Source organism: Osmerus eperlanus, chromosome 8 (genome assembly GCF_963692335.1).
Source record: "Osmerus eperlanus chromosome 8, fOsmEpe2.1, whole genome shotgun sequence".
In the NCBI taxonomy this organism is placed as follows: Eukaryota; Metazoa; Chordata; class Actinopteri; order Osmeriformes; family Osmeridae; genus Osmerus; species Osmerus eperlanus.
This window is the reverse complement of record NC_085025.1, coordinates 3,653,528-3,665,507: the sequence shown is the minus strand read 5'-3', so window position 1 is coordinate 3,665,507 and position 11,980 is coordinate 3,653,528. Positions and strand designations below refer to the sequence as shown.

At 47.7% G+C, this 11,980-nt stretch overlaps 2 protein-coding genes across 2 annotated transcripts in view; both read left to right on the top strand.

Annotated features, from left to right (window-relative positions):
* The window catches only part of fermt1 (FERM domain containing kindlin 1), a 214,090-nt gene that overhangs the window by 180,880 nt on the left and 21,230 nt on the right, over positions 1–11,980 (top strand). The window lies entirely within an intron of this gene.
* bmp2b (bone morphogenetic protein 2b) lies at positions 685–2,014 on the top strand. Its single transcript, XM_062468430.1, has one exon. The coding sequence runs from the start codon at positions 715–717 to the stop codon at positions 1,606–1,608; it is 894 nt and encodes a 297-aa protein (XP_062324414.1). The 5' UTR covers positions 685–714; the 3' UTR covers positions 1,609–2,014.

Sequence of the window (11,980 nt, the reverse complement as noted above, 5' to 3'; positions counted from 1 at the left end):
CGGATGTATGAAAGGTAAAAGTTCAAAGTTTCAATGCGATCAAATGAATTGCAGTTGATGTAAATATGTCTCATATTTGTACACATTAATCCAATTAGTGTCTTGTAGAATAGAAATGACATAAGGAATAAAATGCATTAACCCTTCCATTCGGGGGGTTTAAATACATCACCAGTTCTGTGTCAATCAGATAAATCGCACATAACATCCCATGTTGATTGACTGTCAAAACAGAGCTTTGATGATCCCAAGATACACGATGGAGCCTTTTACTCTAGCATCGTTGCTGGCAATCTGTAAAGGGCAACATTCGACATGACATTTAGCGTCCTAGCAGCATGCATAATAGAAGATGCTATCAGAGACTCTATCCTATCTTATCAAGACAGGGGAACACCTTGCTTTGATGCCATGACATTTTGACAGATTACATTTATTAACCAGGCTCCAATGATGTTATTCCATGATGACAAATATCATCATTTGCCTGCCATTACACAGAGTCAGTCTGTGTGACTATCTGTGTGATGTGCCCATAGCCAGAGGCAACTCACAGTCGCTGTGTGTGTGTGTGTGTGTGTGTGTGTGTGTGGGGGGGGGGAGGGGGGGGGGGGTGAAGGCAAGAGTAAGTTAACAGCTTCAGTGCTTCATGTCCATAGTCTCAGCATCAGTGTAACCGACCCTCTTCTCCCTCGTGTGTCTCCTGCAGAGTCCATGGAGGCCCTGGCCAGCCTGAAGAGCAGAACCACCCAGCAGTTCTTCTTCAACCTCACCTCCATCCCCGGGGATGAGCTCATTACCTCCGCAGAGCTGCGCATCTTCAGGGACCAGGTCCTGGGGGCCACGCCCCTCCCCACCTCAAGCAACGGCAGCACCGGCAGCACCGGCAGCACCGGCGCGGGCCTCCATCGCATCAACGTGTACGAGGTGTTCGGGGCCCCCTCCTCCCCCGGCGGGGAGACCCTGACCCGTCTGCTGGACACGCGGCTGGTGCAGGACTCTCTGAGTCGCTGGGAGAGCTTCGACGTCAGCCCCGCAGTGTCCCAGTGGGCCTCCGGGGGGCGCCGCAACCACGGCTTCCAGGTGGAGGTTTTCCACCACCCTGGGGAGGGCAGTGGGGACGGCAGGAGCCGGCACGTCAGGGTGAGCCGGTCCCTCCACCAGGACCAGGACTCATGGCCGCAGGTACGCCCCCTGCTGGTGACGTACGGTCACGACGGGATAGGCGACGGCGTGCTGCACACGCGGGAGAAACGTCAGGCGACGCACCGCAAGCAGCGCAGGAAGCAGCAGAAGGCCAGCTGCAAGAGACACGCGCTCTACGTCGACTTCAGCGACGTGGGCTGGAACGAGTGGATAGTGGCGCCCCCCGGCTACCATGCCTTCTACTGCCACGGCGAGTGCCCCTTCCCCCTGGCAGACCACCTCAACTCCACCAACCACGCCATCGTGCAGACGTTGGTCAACTCAGTCAACTCCAACATCCCCCGGGCGTGCTGCGTGCCCACGGAGCTCAGCCCCATCTCCCTGCTCTACCTGGACGAGTACGAGAAGGTCATCCTGAAAAACTACCAGGACATGGTGGTAGAGGGCTGTGGATGCCGGTGAGGCGGAGAGAGATTGAGGGAGCGAGAGAGATGGAAGAGCAAAAAAAACGAGAGAGAGGGAGGGAGAGAGATAAAGAGCGAGAATGAGAGCGAGAGAGGGAGGGATGGAGAGAGGGACTGAGAGACTAAGACAGAGGTTGTGGACACCCGGTTTCCCAATGAAGACTCTTATTTATATGAAAGAAAGACCGAGCTATTTTGGAAGAAGAAAAAAAAACTATATATGAATATATTTAAAAAATACATATTTTAATCGGAGGAATATTCCTTTACTGGTTTTGAAAATGTATTTCTGATGTACATTTTGAAATGGGTGCAATACCACATGAAGTATAATGCTCAGATTTTTATTTTGTATTTATTTCTATTATAACCACTTTATTTGTAAATAAATAATGTGTATTTATCGTGAGAAAACACTCCGCTCCAATTGTTGTAAATCCCACATAGCATTTTCAACACAAAACGGTGCAATTTTCCTAGCATAAATAATCGCAAACTCAATCAACAAGAAAACCCCCCTCACAACATATTAAAAAATATACCATTCAGCTTACTCTTCAGGTAACTATGGAAACTAACATTGGCTGTTGGGAGCAAGAAGAGAAAGTCAGTTAGTGGAGGTAAGCAGTAATGATCCAAAGTAGTTGGAGTCACAGGGAGGAGGGGGTCGCCTTGCTACATACACACACATGTTGTAGTCTCCTGGGAGAACTAGACAAACACTGGGACATGTTTTTCTGAATCAGATGTCATTGCAAGGGTCCCTGGGAATGCTACTTGAAAAGTTGAACCCTGGGAATTCATGCCTCTCAAAACAAGAACCTGTGAGTGGGGTTTAGAGTTGCGGGGTCTGAAAGTTCTGTGTTTGTCTGCACTGTGATTTAACACATAATAGATCTGATTCCAGACAGGCCAGCAGACATACAGACAGGCAGGCAGGCAGGCAGGCAGACAGACACAGACAGAGACAAGCTCCCCAACTGCTCTAATTAATGAAGACAAACAAACACAGGAACCTGTACCTGCCCCCCACTGCACATGCTCAGACACATTCTAACATCTCGTCTGCATTTGACTGCCTTCCATTGTCATCTACCAGTCTGAGTCATCCTGCTCTGTTGAGTGGCTGGCACCAGGGGAATGCCCTGGCTCTGACACTGACAGGGGACGAAATGTAGAGAAATGTGTAGGAGAAACATTAGAGAAGCGTTAAATAAGTAACACAACAGCTCAAACAAGAGCGCACTCTGCCCAAGGAGAGGTTTTCGCTCATGTTTTATTCAGAGGGACTGAGACGGTGGCTACAGCAGATCATCCTGGAGATTCCTCCCAGGCTCGTGTGGATGACTTCATATGGTAATTATGCATTGTCCTCAGGGTGACAATTCAATACCAGCCATGAACCTCCGGAGGAGGAAGGAGACGAGGACTTCTCACTGCAGCCATGACGGCGCATACGATAATGAGAGGGGGAGAGAGAGAGACAGAGAGAGAGAGAGAGTGGGGGGGTTTGACAGACTGTCTTCTGCTGTGTTTGCATTAGAAAGGGTTTGGAAGCGAGTACAAGGCTGCTCACAATGCTGTAAATAGAATGTTTTTTTTATACGAGAGCACATTGGAACCATGGAATGTTGGTTTCCATTTCAGACACATGCATACGCTTGCAGGGAAAACCAACACGCATGCTTTTTTCAATCAGCTATGCTAAAAATTATTTGGTGGGCTTTTGCGCTGTGAAAGTTTCACTGAACAAAAGATATATATATATATATATATTTTTATTTTTTATTTTTTTTACAACCCAAAATCAAGCTCGAAGGGATGGGTCGAAGATCCTGTGTTTGCCAATGTTTGCGTTGTCTCTGTTGACAAAGGCGTTGTTACGCAAAGACATGTCAAAATACATAATCTCATCCACTTAGGATGTGACGGCCCACCTAAATGATGCAATCAGCCATTTTGTGCCAGACTACCCCCCCCCCCCCTCCCCTCCACCACACTTCAGTTCCAATCCCCTTCATGTGTTATTTTATTTTACCTTGCATCCGCTCCCCCCTCGCTCCCCATCTGGTGTCCATTTCTCCAGCGTAGAGCCCACCACACCACAGCACAGCATCCCGGCCCTGCCCGTAGAACTGCCGCAACGCCCGCGCCATTTTAATACTTCAGGAGGAAGTCCCTTCCCTGACACGGTTAATGAACATTTGATGCAAATCAACTAAACGTTCAACAGTTAAAAACTTGAGCCCAACTTTAGAAATAAGGGTCTCTGCCAAAACTGTTAGGGTATGGTGAAGGGGTGGGGGTGGGGGTGGGGGGGGGGAAGAAAAATGCTTGTGTTAAAAAGTGTTAGATTTAGTGGTTTGCCTTTATACTTTAAGTCCATAAAGCTTTCATTGGGTTGGGTGGAAATACAGCTCCCATGGTGGGTTACACGTGGGTAGCTCTCCTGAAAGCCCCCCCCTCTCCCACTCTACCTCTCTTCCAAGTGAACATGGTTGTTGGGGACTGAGAGGGCCAGTGTTTCTGGCCCCTGTGGGGGGCTCTGACTTCAGGGGCAGGTTACTGTCAGACGTCTCCTCTGGGACCACTACTGGACTTCTCACGGAGAAGGTGAGGGTCAAAAGTGTGAATAACGTTACAAACAGAGCTGCACACTCACAGTCAGCCTGTATGGCCTGAATGGGTAGGAGCACAATGAGCCAATGAGGACCAGGGTAGAGGTAGGCTCAACCAGTGAGGACCAGGGTAGAGGTAGGCTCAGCCATTGAGGACTACGGTAGAAGTGGGCTCAACCAATTGAGTACTTTTACTTTGTTCTACTAGCTGCACCAGTCTATCACTAAGTATGCTTGGGCCATAGGCTACTGGTGTCAGCATGTGTTACTTGGAATACCATAAGTGGAAGATATGCTTCCTAGGAACCGTTTCCTATTCACCTGCTACACACACTTCTGCAAAGTCGCTCTTGAAATTCATAGGACTAGGACGCCCACCCACCCCCCCCCCCCTCCCCTTCTGTGAGCATCTGGCAAATAAGTTTTGGTGTGTTCTTCCCTCTCTTTGTTTACTCATAAACACAGAGCAGAACCACAGCAGTCCTGATGAGCGTATCGTTGAGGCAGTGCTAGCATGGCCAGGCCTGTTCCTTCAGCTCTGCGCAAAAACAAAACCACACCAAACGCATCTGCAGATACAACAACCAAAATCATAAGGGTTATAAAATCGGATTTCCAGATTTCTGGCCGCTCGTATTTGGAAAGTATGCAGAGTGCCGTGCACCTTTGATGAAGCAAAGTGCTCCGTCGTCCTGGGAGATCCGGGCCGGCCTTGCGCCAGGGCAGGACATGTAAACACAGAGATGCGGGAAGGGGCAGTGGCCACTTTATATATATTTTGTATTTTTTGTTTCTTCGTGTGCCGCACGTACTAATTTTAGAGGTGGTGCAGATTGTGTTTTTTATTATTTTATTTTCCGAGAACAGTCAGTGAGATGATGTCCAGCTGAGACAGTGGCATCTGTGCTGCAGCTCTGAACACATCAGACACACATGCCTTGTCCACAGATTCAGGAGCATAAAAAGTATGGAAATTACTTTTCCAGAATGACAGAGAGGCGATAGATCTACTTATTCTCTCTTATGGAGTATTTTATTCCATTGTCGGTGCCTGAGTGAGTTAGCGTATCCAAGCTACTGACACACTGTGTGTGTGTGTGCATCACGGTGGTTGAGGGATATGACTATGAGTTAACCCTCGTGCTGCCTTCGGGTCACATGACCCAAAGGTTCATAACGAACCATCATTGTGTTTACCCAATTTTACCCAATACAAAAACAAATAAAAATACTTTTCTTTTAACCTTCGCAATGTGGGGGGTCTGAGACAGCCCGACGGTTAAAAGAAAATGCTTCACTTTGTTTTTGTATGCGGTAAAGTTGTCGCAATACGACGGTGGGTCACAATGACTGATGGGTCAGAACGACCCGAGGAGAACACAAGGGTTAAATTAGTCAAAGCTACTGCTAACTTGTTCCTGAAAATATGCTCCGCTAATGCGCTCTCTACATTTAAAGTAGTAGTCATAAAGCAGACGCTCTTACGCAGAGCGACTTACAGTAAGTACAGGGACATTCCCCCCGAGGCAAGTAGGGTGAAGTGCCTTGCCCAAGGACACAACCACAACGTAATTTTGCACGGCTGAGAATCGAACCGGCAACCTTCTGATTAATAGCCCGATTCCCTAACCGCTCAGCCATCTGACCCCCATGATTAGCTCTCTGTAAGAGCTAATCATGCACTCAATGACGGTGGACCCAGCTGAGAGAGGAGGAGACCAGGGCATCTTTAAGTTCAAACATCCTCCTGGTAGTAAGTGTAGCCGTGGCAATGCTACACTGTGAAGTGGTTTATGATTCTCTAGAGAAGAAGGCAGTGAAAACCACAGAGGACATACAATGTGCTGTTCGTAGAGAAGAGTGTGTTTTATCTGGGGAATAGCAGTAGAAGGAAAATCATTTAACTGACACGCTTCCAGTAATTCATCAACCTGTCACATCTAAATAAAGGAACTATGAACTGCGTATTCAGACTTCAGCTAAGTTTAAAATTGCCTCAAGTAACTCACATTACTAAGTAAGTAATTATAGACACACATTCACACACAGAACCATCCTATTGTCATTCCTTTATCAAGACCAGGTCTAGATTTGGAGATGTGGCACTTTGTAGTTCGCATGTGGACCTCTGCTCCTCCACAGAGGGGGAGGGGGGGTTGGGCGGAAGGGGATCCATATGGGCCACATGTGGCATCATCTAACAGGCTGAAGGAGGAAGACGCCCCCAGAATCTGATCCCAGGTCAGAAAAGTGTGTTCCCATCTCTGAGGTTGAAGGTTTCGTTTCAGGCGGTGCATTCTGATCTCAGATCGCCTGTGAGCGTCTCCCAGCCAGAACAGGAGTGGTGAGGAAAGCGTCCGCTATCTCTGTAGCAGGAAGATGAGAGATCACTCAAGGAGCATACATGACAAGCCCAGCACGCCCCTTTGATAAATGTAAGTCAAAGACTGTGTAAATCTCACTGCGGCACCCGTAAACTGCATGACGCCTATGCTTCTGTTCAATGACTAAATGTAAATGTCACAAGTATAAAAAACACTAAAGATCGTCTGAGAGCTTTTATGGTTTGGGGAGACCATTTTGTCCGTTGAGGTGTGGCTGAAACCGAGATGTAAAGTGTATGTAATTAGTCGAATGACTGGAGAGGAACACAAGTTCAACCTTGCAAACTGTCTCTTCCACACAGGTGTGTGAGGGAAAGGTTATCTTTATATCTGACCTTTCCAAGAAGGAGTCTGCCAGTAGATGGCAACAATCATTCTCTTGTTACATAGCCTGTGATGTGAGCCCAGGAGAATTCTGAGGTCTGATGTAAGGGTTCAAACTGAATTTCCAATCTCGGAATGCTGGTGTGCCAACATAACTACTGAGATAAGAACAGTTTTTATCCCTGTGAACATGACACTTCAAACCTCAAACCCCGTTAGCCTGACTCTGGACGTGTTGTGAAGTTCTGGGGTCCGCGGTTGGTGGTCTATGAGAAAAAGCTGGTCCTGAATCTCTGGTGCTTAGAGCAGATTACCGCAAGGTTCCATCCAGATGCAGGGTGCAGGGGCAATGGGTTCTGTTTCCCTGGGTGGTATTGGAGAAATACACTCCTCACACTTTTTTCATTAGCGTAATAAGCTTTGTATAAACTGCCGGTCAAGGACACACCATTCCACCCATCCAGGTCTGTGGACCTACCCTGCTCTGCTCTCTGGCTTTCATTAGAGGGGGAATTTTGTCACACCTCTCAGCGCTGGAGGAATGCCACAGGGTTCAGATGTTTAACGTGAGCTTTGTTCGTCCTGCATGTACACCTATGGGTTCAGTAGGAATCAGTCCTACTGGTCAGAAATCACTTTGCGGTAGCTTGGCCGAGGTCCTCGTTTGCCGGACGGTCCACTCGCACATGATCGACATGTCACTGCCAATTAGGTTCTAGATGTTTCTCCGACGCTTTCCCATCCATCCAACGAAACGAAAAAAAGCACCCAAGCTGGTGAAATCATCTGGTGAAACGACATCATAGGTTAACACTTCTGCTCCTTTAAAAGTTCAAGTAGTCACTGTAACACCACCTCTCCTCAAAAGCAGGTCTCTAAGTCGTAAAAGCGAAAAGCTGGGGGGAGATGAGAGGGGCTTGTTTGTGTAAAGAGCATGTTCCAGACCTGGTCTGCTCGGTTCTGAGGTGTAACACACACTTCTCCCCCCCCCCCCCCCTCCGCTCTCCCACAGCCTGTCAGTGGCATGGCAAAGTCTGCCTCACTGTACTTCCTGTGACTCACTTCCTGTCCCGGCCCTGCACCTGCAGTCCCCTGGGTGATGTCATGGCAGGTTTTCCTCCTGGAGTCGCACTAAGCATACTCCCGTCTGCTGCAATGTGTGTGTGGGTATACGTGTGTGTGCACATGTTTGTGTGTGTGTGTGTGTGCGTGTACTTCAATGCGTTTGGCCCAGACATCAGTCGGCAGACCCTGGGTGAATGCAGTCGTTCATGGCTCCAGTGATGACCTCCTCCATGAGGCTGAATGGAGGAGAGAGACTCTTCAAACGCCCAGGAGGGAGGAGAGGTGGAGCAGTGTAGGTGGAGCAGAGAAGCCATCACAAACCTAGGTTATTGTGGTCTTTTTTTCCACTGGTCGCTCTCTCTGTCTGTCTTTCTTCTTCTTCTCAGAGTCAGTGGAGACCACGTGGTTTGGCTGCACCAGCTGAGATAAGTCATCAGCAGACTCCTGTCTGTGTGTGCTGTTAGAAAGAGAGGGAGGGGGAATCCCTCTGTGATTCATGGATCCTCACCTGTCCTAAACTGACCACTGTGAGCAGGGAGCCTGTTTTCAGGCCGAGCACAGGACAAAAGACCTCTAGACTTCCTCAATATCTGTAGGAATAATTACTGTATGGTTTCTACAGTTTGTGACCGCAGTGAAAATGATAGATTGAGGGAAACACGCTACTTGGACGGACCCATGAGCAAATGGAAATATCGTATGAGAATGAGAGCATACTTTTTCCTTGTCCTGGTCTGTAAGAGGTAATGTTGTTTTTCCTCAGTACCAACGTTTTTCTGACATTTTCTTCTCTCCTATTCTCCAAATTGAGTGAGTATGTTCATGAGCTGGCAGGAAATGCCTTTGCGCTCCCGTCAGCAGAAGAGAAACCCGTTAGAGGTCAGAGGTCAAAGCAGGAAGGGAGCGGGCATATATCAATATTCATTTCCTTTTCTGGTACGTTCACAGACCTCTTGGTAGTTCCACTGGTTCAGTCCTCTTCTTTCACTCGGTTCCGGATCATTAGCTACTGCTAGCCGCCTGTTGACAGTGTTAACAGCGATAATGGTCTACTGTGGGAAAGTTAGCTTGTGCTGTGTCCGTGTGTCCGTGTGTGTGTGTGTGTGCTCACCCCATCCATCCGGCAGAGTTGCTGAGAGATGGACCTGTCCAGTGACGAGCCAATGAGAGAGGAGGATTTAGGCCTCACGGTGGAGAAAACATGTCCTCTCACCCCTCACATCTGCAGTTCGGATGGCCTAGCCATCTATAACATTCAAACTAATGAAAACCCCCCAATACGTATGCAGAATGCCTGCACAGGGATGGTGAACTCTTAACTTCAAGACTAAAACCCTTACATTACGCAAACAGACTGTATCTTTTTCTCTCCAAGACTGCCAAGTGCCTCAGTGTGGGGGTTTGATGTCAGGGTGGTTTGTTGACCCTAGCTACTAATTAGGGATCTGCACTGATTTCATGCCAGACACACAAACTGGACATTTAAGGGTCTTCATACACATGGTACACATGTGCATAGACACGTGTGCACCACACTTGCATATTAACATGGACTGCCTTTGAACACACACACAGTAGATTTAATATCCTATTAATCCTTATTAACGTATAGTTTATAATGTGACAGATCAATGACAATTGATGTATTTTTTAAGATTGCTTTACACTCACTCAGGGACAGTGCAAATATATGTGCTATTCTCTGAAATGACCCCTCCTCATTAAACAAGAAGTATTTAGAGTCAAAGGCAGAGTTTACCAACATTCGGTGGTTGACTTTGGACTGCATCTCTGTTGCTGTCACTGTGCAAACAGCGGGCGTTCTGTTGACTGGGACATAAAATAGTGCTGTTGGTTTTTGGGTTTCCAGAGCAGGATCAGGCCTGCAGTATATTGAGTCCATGTGGGGAGTGCGTTTTTAATCTGAGCCTTACCCACAGTCCTTCCTGTTTCTAATTTGGCGCTGCAGCGGTTTTGTCCGGGGGCCAAACGCCTCTCATCCACAGAGTGTCTATTTCCTCTGAAGTGAATAGTAGCAGGTGTGCTGGCCCAAGATCGCTAGGAGTAGTCTGCTTATGAATGGCCCACATCTCTCTCTCTCTCTCTCTCTCTCTCTCTCTCTCTCTCTCTCTCTCTCTCTCTCTCTCTCTCTCTCTCTCTCTCTCTCTCTCTCTCTCTCTCTCTCTCTCTCTCTCTCTCTCTCTCTCTCTCTCTCTCTCTCTCTCTCTCTCTCTCTCTCTCTCTCTCTCTCTCTCTCTCTCTCTCTCTCTCTCTCTCTCTCTCTCTCTCTCTCTCTCTCTCTCTCTCTCTCTCTCTTTTTTTTGGTCTTTTCTCTCACATTCTTTCTCTTTTGCACATTCTTTCGGGCCTTTGTTTGCTGTTGTGTCTTCACCTCCCTGTGGTCTCTCCATCCCCTCGTTCTTTCTTCTTTATTTTTCAAACTTTTTTTGCCATTTTTGCTTCTCTCAAGTTCAATAGTGTACGACGCTGATAAGCCATCTGTAAACCAGTTGCACATGTCAATGAAAACAATAAAACGTAACAGCGGAGACAAGGGCAACATGACCAGAGTTCAATAAAGGCAGGCATCATATAGAATAAATCACATCAACGGCAACACTGTCAAGTCTTCAGAATACGCCGGAAATTGCCTTTGTTGTGCCAGACATAATAAAACGTCACCTTGTACACAATCTCTCCTCACCTCACAGTTAGCACTGAGAAATAAGGCAGTAAAATCACACACACACACAAACATGCAAAAGTACACACGTGCGTTCACAGGTGTGTATGCGCACAAAAACAAATATGCTGAGGGAACTGCTTGAAGGGATAACTCCTCGAGGTTCTTGCTGAGAGAAGAATCAATTTGTCACACAGTTTGTGTGTGTGTGTCTTTATGTGTCTATATGCGTGTGAATCAATCTGCCACACTTTGTCATCAGGCCTGTCTGATCCCGGAGGACTCGTCCAATCTTCCTCGGAGGAGACGCGCTGTCACGCTGCTCCGCAGAGACAGAGGGATTAGAGTTGACCTCCAGCGACCCCCACCACTCCTCCACCCCTTCCCCAAAACACACTCCCTAATGAGTTTGGCTTTGGGAGGCACGGGGTGCCCTGACTCGGAGGTGGAGGAGAAGGACAAGCCCATCAGGACAATGTCAAACTCTCACTTACGTCTCTGTGGGAGAAAATAACAGAAACCGCTGTTGAATGAGACGATTGATATGTGACTTGACATTGAATTGAGCAGCTGCTGAAATAAACAAAGACAGCGAGGAAATTGGAGTCTTACCAAAGTATGTTGTTTATAGGCAGCACTTACATATGGTAACCTGCTAATGATGTTTGTGTTTACTTGATTTCAACACCGCACACATTTAAAAAAAATTTTTTTTACAGCTTGTGGTTCTGAACGGGGTCATAACTCAGTAGGAGTTTTTCATTCTCACCAGTTGTTAATTTAAAGAGTTTTGACAATGATCGCTTCCTATTGGGTGGGCTTCAGACAAGGGGGTTGTAATGACGAATTGTATGCAGCTTTTAACTCAATGTGATCTGAACCATGTGGAGATACACGTTCACCCGGTGATCTAAAAAGGCTGAAATTCCTCTCATCTCTCCTGACCTCTCCCGTTCCCCTCCGCTCGAGCGCACTCCTTCGTTTGTGAAGTAGGAAGTGGCCCTTTGACCCCCTCTGGTAACAATGGAAGTCCTCGAGCCCCTGTTACCGCCATACACTGCTGTTTGCTCCTCTCATGCGCTGCCAAAGTCAACCACGGGCATTCACGTTCCTGGCTGTGGCGTTTCCGGCATCTGCACACGCTCGTGTTTACACAGGATGTTCAAACTCGATGCAGATTAAACAAATCCAATTTGGACGCTGAGTTCAATCACCTCTCTTATTTCAACATTAGGAGCATGGGGCTGGGGGCTCGGTTCCCGAAGGCTGTTTCCCAGTAGGGGCCCTTTTTTCCGA

What these genes read in the sequence shown, in the direction of transcription:
- bmp2b (XM_062468430.1), top strand. Translation starts at nt 715, where the DNA reads ATGGAGGCCCTGGCCAGCCTGAAGAGCAGAACCACCCAGCAGTTCTTC.